The 12451-nt window shown below is 58.9% G+C and overlaps 1 protein-coding gene across 1 annotated transcript; it reads left to right on the top strand.

Moving 5' to 3' along the window:
* Positions 1 to 7979: 7979 nt before the first annotated feature.
* LOC126232424 (uncharacterized) lies at positions 7980 to 8765 on the top strand. The gene has a single exon (XM_049942683.1). The coding sequence runs from the start codon at positions 7980 to 7982 to the stop codon at positions 8763 to 8765; it is 786 nt and encodes a 261-aa protein (XP_049798640.1).
* The last annotated feature ends 3686 nt before the right edge of the window (positions 8766 to 12451 follow it).

The following is a 12451-nucleotide window of genomic DNA, read 5'->3' as shown; positions in this document are numbered from 1 at the left end:
GCGCACGCAGCGTATGCCGCCTCTCCGAACCGCAACTGGTACCGTCTGTGAACCCAATGCGAAGGCTGATGCACTCGCCGATGTTTTCGAAGCGAACTTCAAGCCTGTCGAGGATCCACTGGACGCAGAACACGACGAGATGGTCGCCGACCGGCTCCCTCGCTACCTGGAAACGGAGGGCGATGAAGACATCGAGGTCACAACTCCTGAAGAAGTATCGACGGCTCTGAAGTCCCTCAACCCAAAGAGAGCTGCAGGCCCTGACGACGTCTCCAATGCCATGCTGAAGCAACTGCCTGCGGACGCCTCTACTCACCTGGCTGCAATCTTCAACAAGATTTTTCGCACCGGCCACTTTCCCCTGCAGTGGAAGCATGCTGAGATTGTGGCTATTCCAAAGATGGGAAAAGATCTCCGGCAGCCGAAGAGCTATCGCCCAATTAGTCTGCTGCCTGCCATCTCGAAAGTTTTCGAGCGCATCTACCTGAAGAGGCTCCAGCAACACGTCACCGCCGAAGCTCTACTCCCAGATGCCCAGTTCGGCTTCCGCAAGGGCCACTCTACGGAGCACCAACTTCTCCGCCTCGTGGAAGAAGCCTTCGATTCCATGGAGAGGCGCGAATACTTCGGAGCAGTCTTCCTTGATGTCTCGCGCGCCTTTGACAGCGTCTGGCACGATGGGCTGCTCTTTAAACTTCTCGAAATGGGGGTCCCTGGATCCCACATCCGTCTGCTACGGTCCTTCCTCGATGGACGGACTTTTCACGTCCGCGCAGAAACTGGCCTGTCAACAGTCCGTCCCATCAGAGCAGGCGTGCCTCAAGGGTCGGTCTTGGGGCCGATTCTGTACACGCTCTACACGTCTGATACGCCGACGGTCCCTCGTGTGCACCTAGCGTTGTACGCCGACGATACTGCGCTCTACTCACGAAGTATGCGCGCGGACACACTTCGCCAGAGGTTGCAGCACGCTGTCGACACCCTAGCCGATTGGGCCGTCAAGTGGAAACTGCAGTTCAACGGCGCCAAGACGCAATTTTTCATTGCAACCCGTCGCGTCATCCCCGCCGCTCTGCCCCCACTCGTCGTTGGAGGCAGTCCTGTCAACTGGAGACCGACAGCGCAGTATCTTGGGGTCACCATGGATCGCCGCCTCACCTGGGGCCCGCACGTGAAGGGCGTCGTCAACAAAGCAAGGGGTCGTCTCCTCCAGCTCTACCCCCTGCTCAACCCGACGTCGACTCTTCCTCCGCGACTGGGCGTCACGTTGTACAAGGCGCTAATCCGCCCTGTCTTCGATTATGCAGCTGTCGTCTGGGGGAATGCGGCAGACGACCACCTGAAGAAGCTACAATCTCTGCAGAACAGGGCTCTCCGCCTCGCGCTGCACCTGCCGAGGGACTTCCCATCTGGACCGCTGCACGACCTCGCTGAGGTCTGCAAAGTGAAGGACCACGTCCGTATGGTTGCCCGCCGCTTCTACGACCAGGCGCGGCAATCCGAGAACCGGCACATACGCTCTCTGGGGCAGAAGATACGGCGCAATGCCAACACACGCTGGCCCCAGCTCCTTACGGCATAGACTGTAACTGAAGAAGAAAACAGAGTGGAAACAACCAGAAGCCAATCAACTCAAGAAGACGCACCACCAGAATTTAATAGGAGGCAAAACATGTACATGTTGCGAACTCCGCCTTACTCGAAGACTGAAGTCTCTTCGCGAAGAATCCACGAAGCGCGGGCCCGTTGTCAAGGCAGCACCGGACGCTTCGCTACCGCACGCACCGCTAACCGCTATGGCCCGCACAAAGCAAACGGCCCGCAAGTCCACCGGCGGAAAGGCGCCGCGCAAACAGCTCGCCACCAAGGCGGCGAGGAAGAGCGCGCCCGCCACCGGCGGCGTCAAGAAGCCCCACCGCTACAGGCCGGGCACCGTCGCCCTGCGAGAAATCAGGCGCTACCAGAAGAGCACAGAGCTGCTCATCCGCAAGCTGCCGTTCCAGCGCCTAGTGCGCGAGATCGCCCAGGACTTCAAGACCGACCTGCGCTTCCAGAGCTCCGCAGTCATGGCCCTGCAGGAGGCCAGCGAGGCCTACCTCGTCGGCCTCTTCGAAGACACCAACCTGTGCGCAATCCACGCCAAGCGCGTCACCATCATGCCCAAGGACATCCAGCTCGCGCGCCGCATCCGCGGCGAGCGCGCCTAAACCGCTTAGCCGCGGCACGGCACCGCACGCGCGCAACACAAAAAAAACGGCCCTTTTCAGGGCCACTAACATCTCTCCGTCGCGAGCAAAACTTTTGTCGGTCTTGCCGCCCAGCCTCTCTCTCTAGCCCCGTTAAAACAACCACCACAATTCCCCACCCTCCCTCCCGTACACAGCCGCTCTCGCCAACAATCACAATCGACGTCATCCCACCCCACCCCTTCAAATACACACAAACAAACAGCCGGACGACGTCACCACGGGTGGCTGGCCGCCGCCGTCTCCGAGGCGCCACCGCGCCTTCCCAATTCCCGCCGGCCACTTCCACGTCTCAACGTCCCCGTCCCCCTTTCACACAGAGAGGACACACACATAACAAACAAGACGCGCCATCCGCAAAGCAAGCAAACAAACAGAGTCTCCAGAAACATGAGAAACCAACCGTCGGCCGCCGCACAAAATACAAAACACAAAACAAAACGGCCACAACCGCTCCGCTACCGCGCGCCGCCGCCTACCGCCACCGGCCCCACAATCCAACCACCACGGCACGCACACAGTACCCACAAGGGTCATACAGAAACGCCACACAAACACCAACCAACCCCACACACACACACACACACACACCCCGGCGCATGCACGCACGGCCACCCAAACAAGACAACACAACGCGCCAAGCACGACAATCAACGCCTTCCCGACGTCCTCTGATGGCCCTGAGAAGGGCCGTTTTGGGCCGCGCGCAGCCGTGCCATCGCGCGCCACTAGACGACGCGGGGGAGGGGGGTGGGGGACGACGGGGTCAAGCGCCAGCCCTTCCCTTCCTTCCCCTTTCCTTTCTTTACTTTAACTTCACTTCTTCTTCTTGGGCGAAGCCTTCGCCTTAGACGGCGTCGTCGCCTTCTTCGGGCGCGGCGCCTTCGGCTTCTTCGTCGGAACCTTCGCGGCCTTCTTCGCCTTCGACGGCGACTTGGCCTTGGCCGGCTTGGCCGCAGCCGCCTTCTTCGCACCCGCGGGAGCCGCCGACGCCGCAGACGCCTTCTTGGCGGCGCCCGCCTTCCGACCGGTCGCCGCCTTCACGCCACCAGCCTTCTTTGCGCCGGCCGCACGGGCGCCCTTCTTCTCCTTGCTGGCCGGAGCGGCGCGCTTCTTCTTCGCACCGCCGGCACGGGCCTTGCCGCCCTCGGCCGCCCCGCCGCCGGCGCCGGCAAGCTTGAAAGAGCCGGACGCGCCCTTCCCCTTCGTCTGCACCAGCTCGCCAGCCACGACGGCCGACTTGAGGTACTTCTTGATAAAGGGCGCCAGCTTCTCCGCGTCCAGCTTGTAGTGCGCGGCAATGTACTTCTTGATCGCCTGCAGCGACGAGCCGCCGCGCTCCTTCAGACTCTTGATGGCGGCCGTCACCATCTCAGAGGTGCGCGGGTGCGCAGGCTTGGCGCGCGGCTTCTTCGCAGACGCCGCAGACTTGGCCTTCTTCGTCGTGCCGGTGGCGGCGGGTGCCGCAGCAGTCTCGTTCGTAGCCGCCTGATCTGCCATTATTTCGACGACGCGCGTACACACACGAGAGCGAGAGCGAGAGCGGCAGGCGGCAAGCACGGCGGCAGAGAATAGCCGCCGCGCCGCCAGGCCCAGCCAGTGTCGCGGGCGGGCGCGGACGGCCGAGAGAGCGGCCGCCACTCTGCGCGCCGCCGCGCCGCGCCTCCCGCGCTTGCTACCGCCCAACGTCCGACAGCCTGTGCGGACCAGCCCCAAACCTGCGCCGCAACCACCCGCGCCGTTCAAACCACCGAGGATGGGGCTACACACGGCCACACCACAGTCGCCAACCAGTCGCCACGGCAGCGCCGCAAACCACGGCCAAACTGCAGCTACCGCGCGCTACAGCCTGGCTCGGCCCGCCGAGAATCGCCGCCCCCGCCCACATGCCGCCCCCACAGCCCCAGCCGACGACCCGCCACAATGGCCAAACCTTCGGCAAAAGTGCCACACCGTCGCCGCGCCAGCCCGGCCAGCGCGGCCGCCGCCACAGCCACACAAGCGGAGGCGTGCGGCGATGCCGGCCGTGCAAACGCACCTCCGCCGCCCCATCGCCCTCCCACCGTTTCCCGATCGGCCCGCAGCCGTCGGGCCACCTCGCCCGCCAACATTCGCGCCCCTTTCTCACAAAATTGCCCGCCGCAAACAAAACGGGCGCCGCCTGCGCAACATCGGCACCGGCCAACCGAGCGCCGCCGCCCCTCGCCGCTTACGCGAGGGGGGCTGACCGCCGTCCGCAACTACAGACACACCGAATCTGCCTCCAAGCACACACGACAGCCGACCTCCTACATTTATACGCCGCAAGCCACCCAACGGTGTGTGGCGGAGGGCACTTTTTACGTTACGTGCCACTGTCGTCATTGCCTCCCTTTGCCGTTCCAGTCGCGTATGGTTCGCGGGAACAACGACTGTCTGAAAGCCTCCGTGCGCGCTCGAATCTCTCTACTTTTACTACATTCGGGATCTCCTCGGGAGGTATATACGTACGGGGAAGCAATATATTCGATACCTCATCCGGAAACGCACCCTCTCGAAAACCTGGCGAGCAAGCTACACCGCGATGCAGAGAGCGCCTCCCTTGCAGAGTCTGCCACTTAACTATCACGGTTACCACATAACCCTGTGACGAAACGTTGGACCTTTCTCTATCTCCTCCGTCAACCCGACCTGCTACGCATCCCACACTGGTGGGCAACACTCACGTATGGGTCGGTCGAACGCGTGTTTTTGTAAGCCACCTCCTTTGTTGATGGACTACATTTTTGCTAAGCATTCTCCCAGTGCATCTCAACCTGGTACCCGCCTTACCAACAATTACTTTTATCTGATCATCATTCCACTTCCAAATCATTCCGCACGCATACTCCCAGATACATATTTTACAGACGTCACAGCTACCAGTGTTTGTCCCGCTATCATATAATCAATCATACAATAAACGATCCTTCTTTCTGTATATTCGCAATACATCACATTTGTCTATGTTAAGGGGACAGTTGCCACTCCCTGCACCGGGTGCCTATCCGCTGCCGATCGTCCTGCAACCTCTCTGTATACTACATACAGCACATCATCCGCGAAACGACGCATGGAACGTCCGGCACTATCTACTAGCTCATTTATATGATATGAATTGTGAAAAGCAATGGTCCCATAACACTCCCCCGTGGCACGCCAGGGGTTACTTTAACGTCTGTAGACGTCTGTCTCTCCATTGATAACAACATGCTGTGTTCCGTCTGCTAACATCTCGTCAATCCAGCCACACAGTTGGTCTGATATTCTGTAGACTCTTACGTCGTTTATCAGGCGACGGTGCGGAGCTGTATCGAACGCCTTCCGGACGTCAACGACAATGGCATCCACCTGGGAGCCTGTATCTCATATTTTCTGGGTCTCATGCGCAAATAAAGCGAGCTGGGGGTCTCACACACGATCGCTGTTTCCGGAATCCAACATGGATTCCTACATAGTAGACTCTGGAGTTTCCACAAACGACATGATACTCGAGCAAACAACATGTTCTACAACACATCGACGTCAGAGATATGGGTCTATGGTTTTTGCGCATCTGCTCGACGACTGGGACTACCTGTGCTCTTTTCCAATCATTTGGAACCCTCCCTTCCTCTCCAGAGACTTGCGGTACACGGCTGTTAGAAGGGGGGCAGGTTGTTTCGCGTACCCTGTGTAGGAATCGCGAATTGGTAATCCCGTCGGGTCCGGCGGACTTTCCCATTCCTCCTTGGACACTTATTTCGATGTCAGCCGGTTTCTCGTTCGTGCGAGCATTTAGAGACGGAACTGCAGTGCGGTCCGTCCTCTGTGAAACAGCTTTGGAAACAGGTGTTTAGGTATTTCACAGCTTTACGCGTGTCATCCTCTGTTTCAATGCCATCACCATGCCGGAGTGTCTGGATATGCTGTTTCGAGCCACTTACTGATTCAACGCAAGACCGGAACGTCCTAGCATTTTCTGTCAACGTCGGTACATAGGGTTTGTTCTACTTTCGAATTCACTGAACGCTTCACGCATAGCCCTCCTTACGCTCACACTTTGGACATCGTTTAGCTTCTGTTTGTCTCGGAGGTTTTGGCTGCGTTTAAACTTTGGGTGAAGCTCTCTTTGCTTTCGCAACAGTTTCCTAACGTTGTTGTTGTAGTATACCACGGTGGGTTTTTTTTCCCATCCCTCACAGTTCGACACTCGGCACGTACCTGTCTAAAAACGCATTTTTACCATTGCCTTGCACTTTCTCCATGAACACTCAACATTGTCAGTGTCGGAACAGGCATTTGCCTTTTCATCTGTCGGGTCGTCTGCAAATCTGCCTTCTATTACTCTTGCTAGCCAAAACAGATAGATACACCGTCCTCCCTGCAACGGCCTTATGATCACTGCGTCCCTGTTCTGCACATACAGAGTCGAAACACGTTCGGGTCTGTTTGTCATCCGTAGGTCCACGATGTTATCTCCACGAGTCGGTTCTCTGTTCATTTTGCTCGAGGTGATTTTCGGACAGTGCACTCAGTATAATGTCACTCGATGCTCTCTGTCCCCCTACCACCCGTCCTGAACATCATCTGAGTGTCCCAGTCTATATCGGGTAAATTGAAATCTCCACCTAAGACCCTAACATGCTGAGGAAAATGTATGTGAAATGTGTTTCCAAAATCCGTCTCTCCGTTGTTCTGCCACTAATGCTGCTGCGTCGGGAGGTCGGTCAAAGGAGCCAATTATTATTAAACCTAGCTCGGTTGTTGGGTGTAACCTCCACCCACAATATTTCACAGGAACCATCCACCTCTACTTCACTACAGGATCAAAACTACTACTCAAACAGCGACGAACACACCACCACCGGTTGCATGCAATCGAGCCTTTCTAAAACACCGTCTGTACCTTTGTGACAATTTCGGCAGAATTTATCCCTGGCGTCAGCCAGCTTTCTGTACCTTATCACGATTGCAGAGCTTCGGTGCTTTCTCTGTCAGCGCTTGCGGTTCCGGTACTGTACCAACGCAGCTTCGACAGTTGACAATTAACAAACGATACCGATTGCTGCTTGGTCCCCGCACCCGTTGAGGCTGCTGTTGCCCCCTTTCTGTACTTGCCCAAGGCCATCTAACCTAACAAAACCGCCCAGCCCACGCCACACAACCCCTGCTACCCGTGTAGCCGCTTGTTGCGTGTAGTGCTCTCCACCTAAGACTATAACATGCCTTCGACATTCGCAGTGTACAACACCTTAGGTTAGGGTTGGCGTCGCTTGGGTTAGGTTAGGTTACGTTAGGTGGACGTGGGTTAGGTTAAGGGTTAAAGTTAGGTTAGGCGTCAAAGTTAGGTTAAGCGTTCGGACGTGAGGCGTCAGGTGGCCGCACCTACCTTACGGCCGGACATCTTAGGTTAGGCTAAGGGCGCCGAGGTCACGTTACGTTCACCTTCGGGCGCCACACGTAGCTGTCACAGGTAGGTAGTAGTTCGGTCGGTCGGTCGTCGGCAAGCCGCAAAAAACTACAGACGACGTCGACAACAAGACCGAGCAGGAGGCAGATATATACCGAGCGCCAAAGAGACCGACCACACACACACACACACACACACACACACAAAACAACAAACACCACCCACCGGCCAAAGGGGCACCAAAAAAACCCACAAAGCCGAGCACCACACGTCGCGACCAGAGGCAACCCGCAACCGCAACGGCGCTTTCCGCACCGGGCCGGATGCACGTACGACAACACCGCTACCCGTACACAAGGCCTCCCATTGCACACAGCCGCTCTGTGTTCAACATCATCAATGGCGCGCCCGCGGCTCGTCGCGGTCGCAGCCATGACGCCGCCGCCACTTTTGCACCAACACATTCACGCACCGCAAAACAGCTCGCCGACCCACCGACACAGCACAGCCGACAAACAAAAACAACCGCGGCGGCGGCAACAAAACAAAACAAACACCTCGCACCAAGCGTCCGACAGAAAACAAACGGACAGGCACACAGGCCTCTGCTAACGACCACGACACAGCGGCACGCTGCCCCTTTCCCGCCACTCTCGATTCACAGCGCACGCGACCCCGTCGTCGACGACGACACGCGACGGGCTCGCTTCCCGCAACCTACACCTTTCCGCCACTACGCACGGCTCCACCCGACGCCCGTCGCAACGGCACTACTGCACGCACTATCACCCCCGCCGCCGCCGCCGCCGCCGCCGCCGCCGCCTCCTCCTCTCTCCCCCTTCCCGTACACAACAACACAGCCAAAAACACACTCACGACCCAAACATAACAACATGGCACGTGCATCGGCGCACACCCCCAACCAGTCACCGTCGACACAACCACACGCAAGGCACGGAAAAACCGGCGTCCTTCCACGTTGCCATCAAAGCAGCACAAACAACCACACAGGAGGAACCACCAACAACTGCCGGCCGGCCGGCAACCACCAAACGCACATTCCCGCTCGCCACCACACACCTCTCGGCAGCCGTTTCGCAAAGACATGACATGACATGACGCGACATCATCGCATCACGGGCGACGCACGCACACCGACCCACTTTCCCGCCCGTCTCTCTCTCTCTTTTTCTTCCGACGCCTTCGGCCGAGCACACACGTACGTGGCACAACGCCCAACACAGTCACACACAGTCGACAGGCGCACGCCCAGGCACGCAACGACGCAGCGCAGCAAAGGCGCCCGCGACACATACCTCCTCTCCCGTCTCGCCGCCGACCGCCAGCCAGCCACTCGCAATGTGCACTGGCCAACCGGACACACGTCCACCGCGCCGCCTCCGACCACCCGCCAGGGGGCGCTCACGTCCGCGACAACAGCGCGGCCCGCCGCCGGGCGGGCCCAGCCCGGCCCAGGCGGCGCGCGCTGCTCTGCACTCGGCGCGCCGCGCCACACATCCTGCTGCAGACCGGGCTCGTCTCTCTGTACGCGTCTGCGTCTGCCCGCATCTCATCTTCCTGCGCATCAACACAAACGAGGCCACGTGAGCAAACCCCCGTCACAACGCCACATCACGCACTGCCTTGTCGACCGCCTAAATAAATGCACTCACCCACCAGCCATCCGCTTCGTCCTCTTCTTGCTTACTCGTTGTTCGTCGTTGTTGCTGCTGCACCAGCACCAGCACCAGCACCGGCGGCGGCGGCGGCGGCGGCGGCGGCGGCGGCGGCGGCGGCGGCGGCGGCAGCGGCAGCGGCAGCGCACACAGCCCCCAGCCGGCCGCATCCGAGGGGGCCCCGCCGCCAGCGTCGCCTCCTTGGGCACAGGTGCGGTGCTGTGGCCGCCCATCCAACCGCATTTGCTGGCCGTCCCAGCCGCCAGGCAGGCGTTCCCACTGCCGCGCACCGCCTCTGCTGCAGAAGACGAACAAACGAAACGTACAAACATACACGCACCCGAAGCGTGGCCACACACGGACGGGACCGACAGGCTCCAAGGCGACCAAACGATGGAAAAACAAACACAAAAACAAAAGACACGCGAGCGAGCGAGCAAGCACGCAGTCGCCTCGCCTCTGTCCTCCCGCCCCCGCCCTTCTCCCCACCACATGCCCACAAACACCACCGCCTGCCCGCATCTCCACATTCGCCCCCTCCATTTGTTCCCTTGCGTTCGTTCCTTCCTTCCTTCCATGTGTCTGCGTGCGCGGCGCCTCTCCAACATCCGCCGTCCGTCCGTCCCGTTTTCGCCGTACCACACGCCACCGTCGGCGCCGCCTCGCCTCCTCCCAGTCCACCACCGCCGCCGCCCCTGTCCGCCCCGCACACCACCATACACCGCTGCTTGTCCCGGCCGTTGCCACCAAAGGCGCCAGCCGCAAACCGCGCCAAACGCCGCAGCGCGCGTGCGTCCTTCCTTCTTGCTTGCTTCTCCGTGCCGACGCTGCCTCTATTCCCGCACCCATTCGGCCGACAAGCACTGGCGTCGACGACACAGCCGTTGGGCTCCGGCACTGCGCGTACCGGAGTTACACGCGCACCCCCCCTCGCGAACGCACGACTCATTCTCTTTGTTGTTTCTCCTCTTTCTTACGTCTTCGTTTCTTGTTTGTTTGTTTTTTTTTTTTTCCTCCCACCGCCGCATGTGACACAATGGCCTCCCTCCCCCTTTCGTTCGTTGTCGCCGCTTTGTTTCTCTTTCTCATTGGTGCACGTCCGACGCGCTCCATTTCCACCACACCACGGCCATCGGCCTCCTCAACGGGCAGGCGCAGTGTGCCATTCTCCGGCGCACAAGCACACCGCGCGGCTCGCTCTCCTCGCCCCCACGCCACGCCACGCCACGCAGCACAAATGATGCTGTCTCGCAACACGACACACGGTGCGCACACCCCCGACCACGCGGCTCTTAAAAGGCATGGCACCGGCGACATGCGCCGCCCCGGCCCGCATCCGTCGTCTCACGTTCACTGCCGGCCGCGTCTGAGGCTACAACCGCACCACAACAACGGTCCCCTCCCGGCAACACATTTGTTGCACAAACACAACCGCCGAGCGCAGCGCGAGCCACCCACACGCGCCCTCCCCGTCTTTAAAAGCCTCCGCGTCTCCTTTCTCCTTTCGCGCCCCTCCCATCTCCCGAATATGCCAGCAGCGGTGCCACTACCGCGAAACGGACACGCCTTCCGGGCCACATGCAAGGGCACGCCCACCACCAACTACTGCCATATTCGCGGACGCAGTTAGGCAACACGCAACGCACTCTCCACCTACTTTCTCTCTCTCGTCCATTCTCTTTAAAACACACGAACCAACCAACCACGGCTAACACACTTTTTCGCGACACCTTTGACTGCGTTATCTTGACCGTGACGGCAGCTATCGACCTTCCAATTCCCCACTAAACACACACACACCCCTACATACACACCCTTCGCTACACCGGACAACAACAGCGTACACAACAGGAGGGCACACGAAACGGCAGGCAAGGGCAACGCATTCTCATAGATTCCTCCTCCGAGCCATGTCGGCGAACGTTTCATCCGGGAAGGCAATGCAATTCAGCCGTCACCACGGCCGACACCTGCAGCCGCGCCGTAAACGCCTTTCAGTGCGGCTGCAATGCACGGGAACGTTCCGTTGCTATAGACAGCGCCTCTCCGTTTTTCCCTGCTTCGTTTTCCGGTGATTGCTTCTCCATTTTGTTTGTTTTATTACTTTCCGTTCCCCTCCTCCACCATTGTTTCCGTCCCCAACAGTTTTGCTCATTCCACACGTTCTGCCCAGACACGACACTCGACCGATCAAAGGTCAGCCTTTCGTCACCGTTCGCGGCGCCGACGGTGCCACAGTGCGACTGGTGTGAACACCGACACGTTGCCATGACGCCGGTGTACCGCGCCGATATTGACAGTTACTCAGAGCCGCCGGATCGGATCACATCACCGACACACCTGCCATTTCACACCGGGGGACACAGACCAACGAAACGCGTGTACGCCCATAACAACAAACAACGACCGTCGTCGTCTAGCCTCACGCTTACTGTACTCAACCGAACACACGTGCACCGTGAATGACGTGCGTGCGCACAACAGTCCAATCAATCATCAGTCAAACTGCAGAAACGGCTATCATCAAATCAAGGGCCAAATAGGTACACCACCGTGCGTGTCGCCTACCCCACCCGCCCGTACATTTCTTGGCGACTTCGTAATGGATGATAGTACGACACGTCCATTTAAAACGTCACCAACACACACACACCAACGCGCCGTACAGCAAAGGGAATAGTCGACGGCAACACAACATTTCACCCTCGCCATCATGTATGATGTGACAACAGACGGCCGTAACGGTGACATCCAACAATCAATCAATCGCGAGGACTTTCAATTGCAGTCACGTGACTAACCGGGCAGACGGAGACAAAGACATGAATCAGCGCCACAGACAGCACCAACACCTCCTATCGATCTATCTGTGTGTCGACAAACAACCACGCCAAGACTCGTGCACGCATTCCACGTCACACCGGCGGCAACCAAACCCTCGCGGCCGTACCCCAGTAACCACAACCACAACCACATTCGAGACCACACCACCACGGCACAGCAGCACCACCAGCTGCCTCGCAACCAACCAAACCGGGTAGCTATGCCGCCCCTCTCACTCACTCACTCACTCACACACACACAAACAATTCCGCTCTTCCCGCAAAGGCAATTTGGTG

This window comes from Schistocerca nitens, unplaced genomic scaffold, assembly GCF_023898315.1.
Source record: "Schistocerca nitens isolate TAMUIC-IGC-003100 unplaced genomic scaffold, iqSchNite1.1 HiC_scaffold_500, whole genome shotgun sequence".
Lineage (NCBI taxonomy): Eukaryota > Metazoa > Arthropoda > Insecta > Orthoptera > Acrididae > Schistocerca > Schistocerca nitens.
The sequence above is the reverse complement of the archived record's forward strand: the minus strand, read 5'-3'. Positions and strand labels throughout refer to the sequence as shown.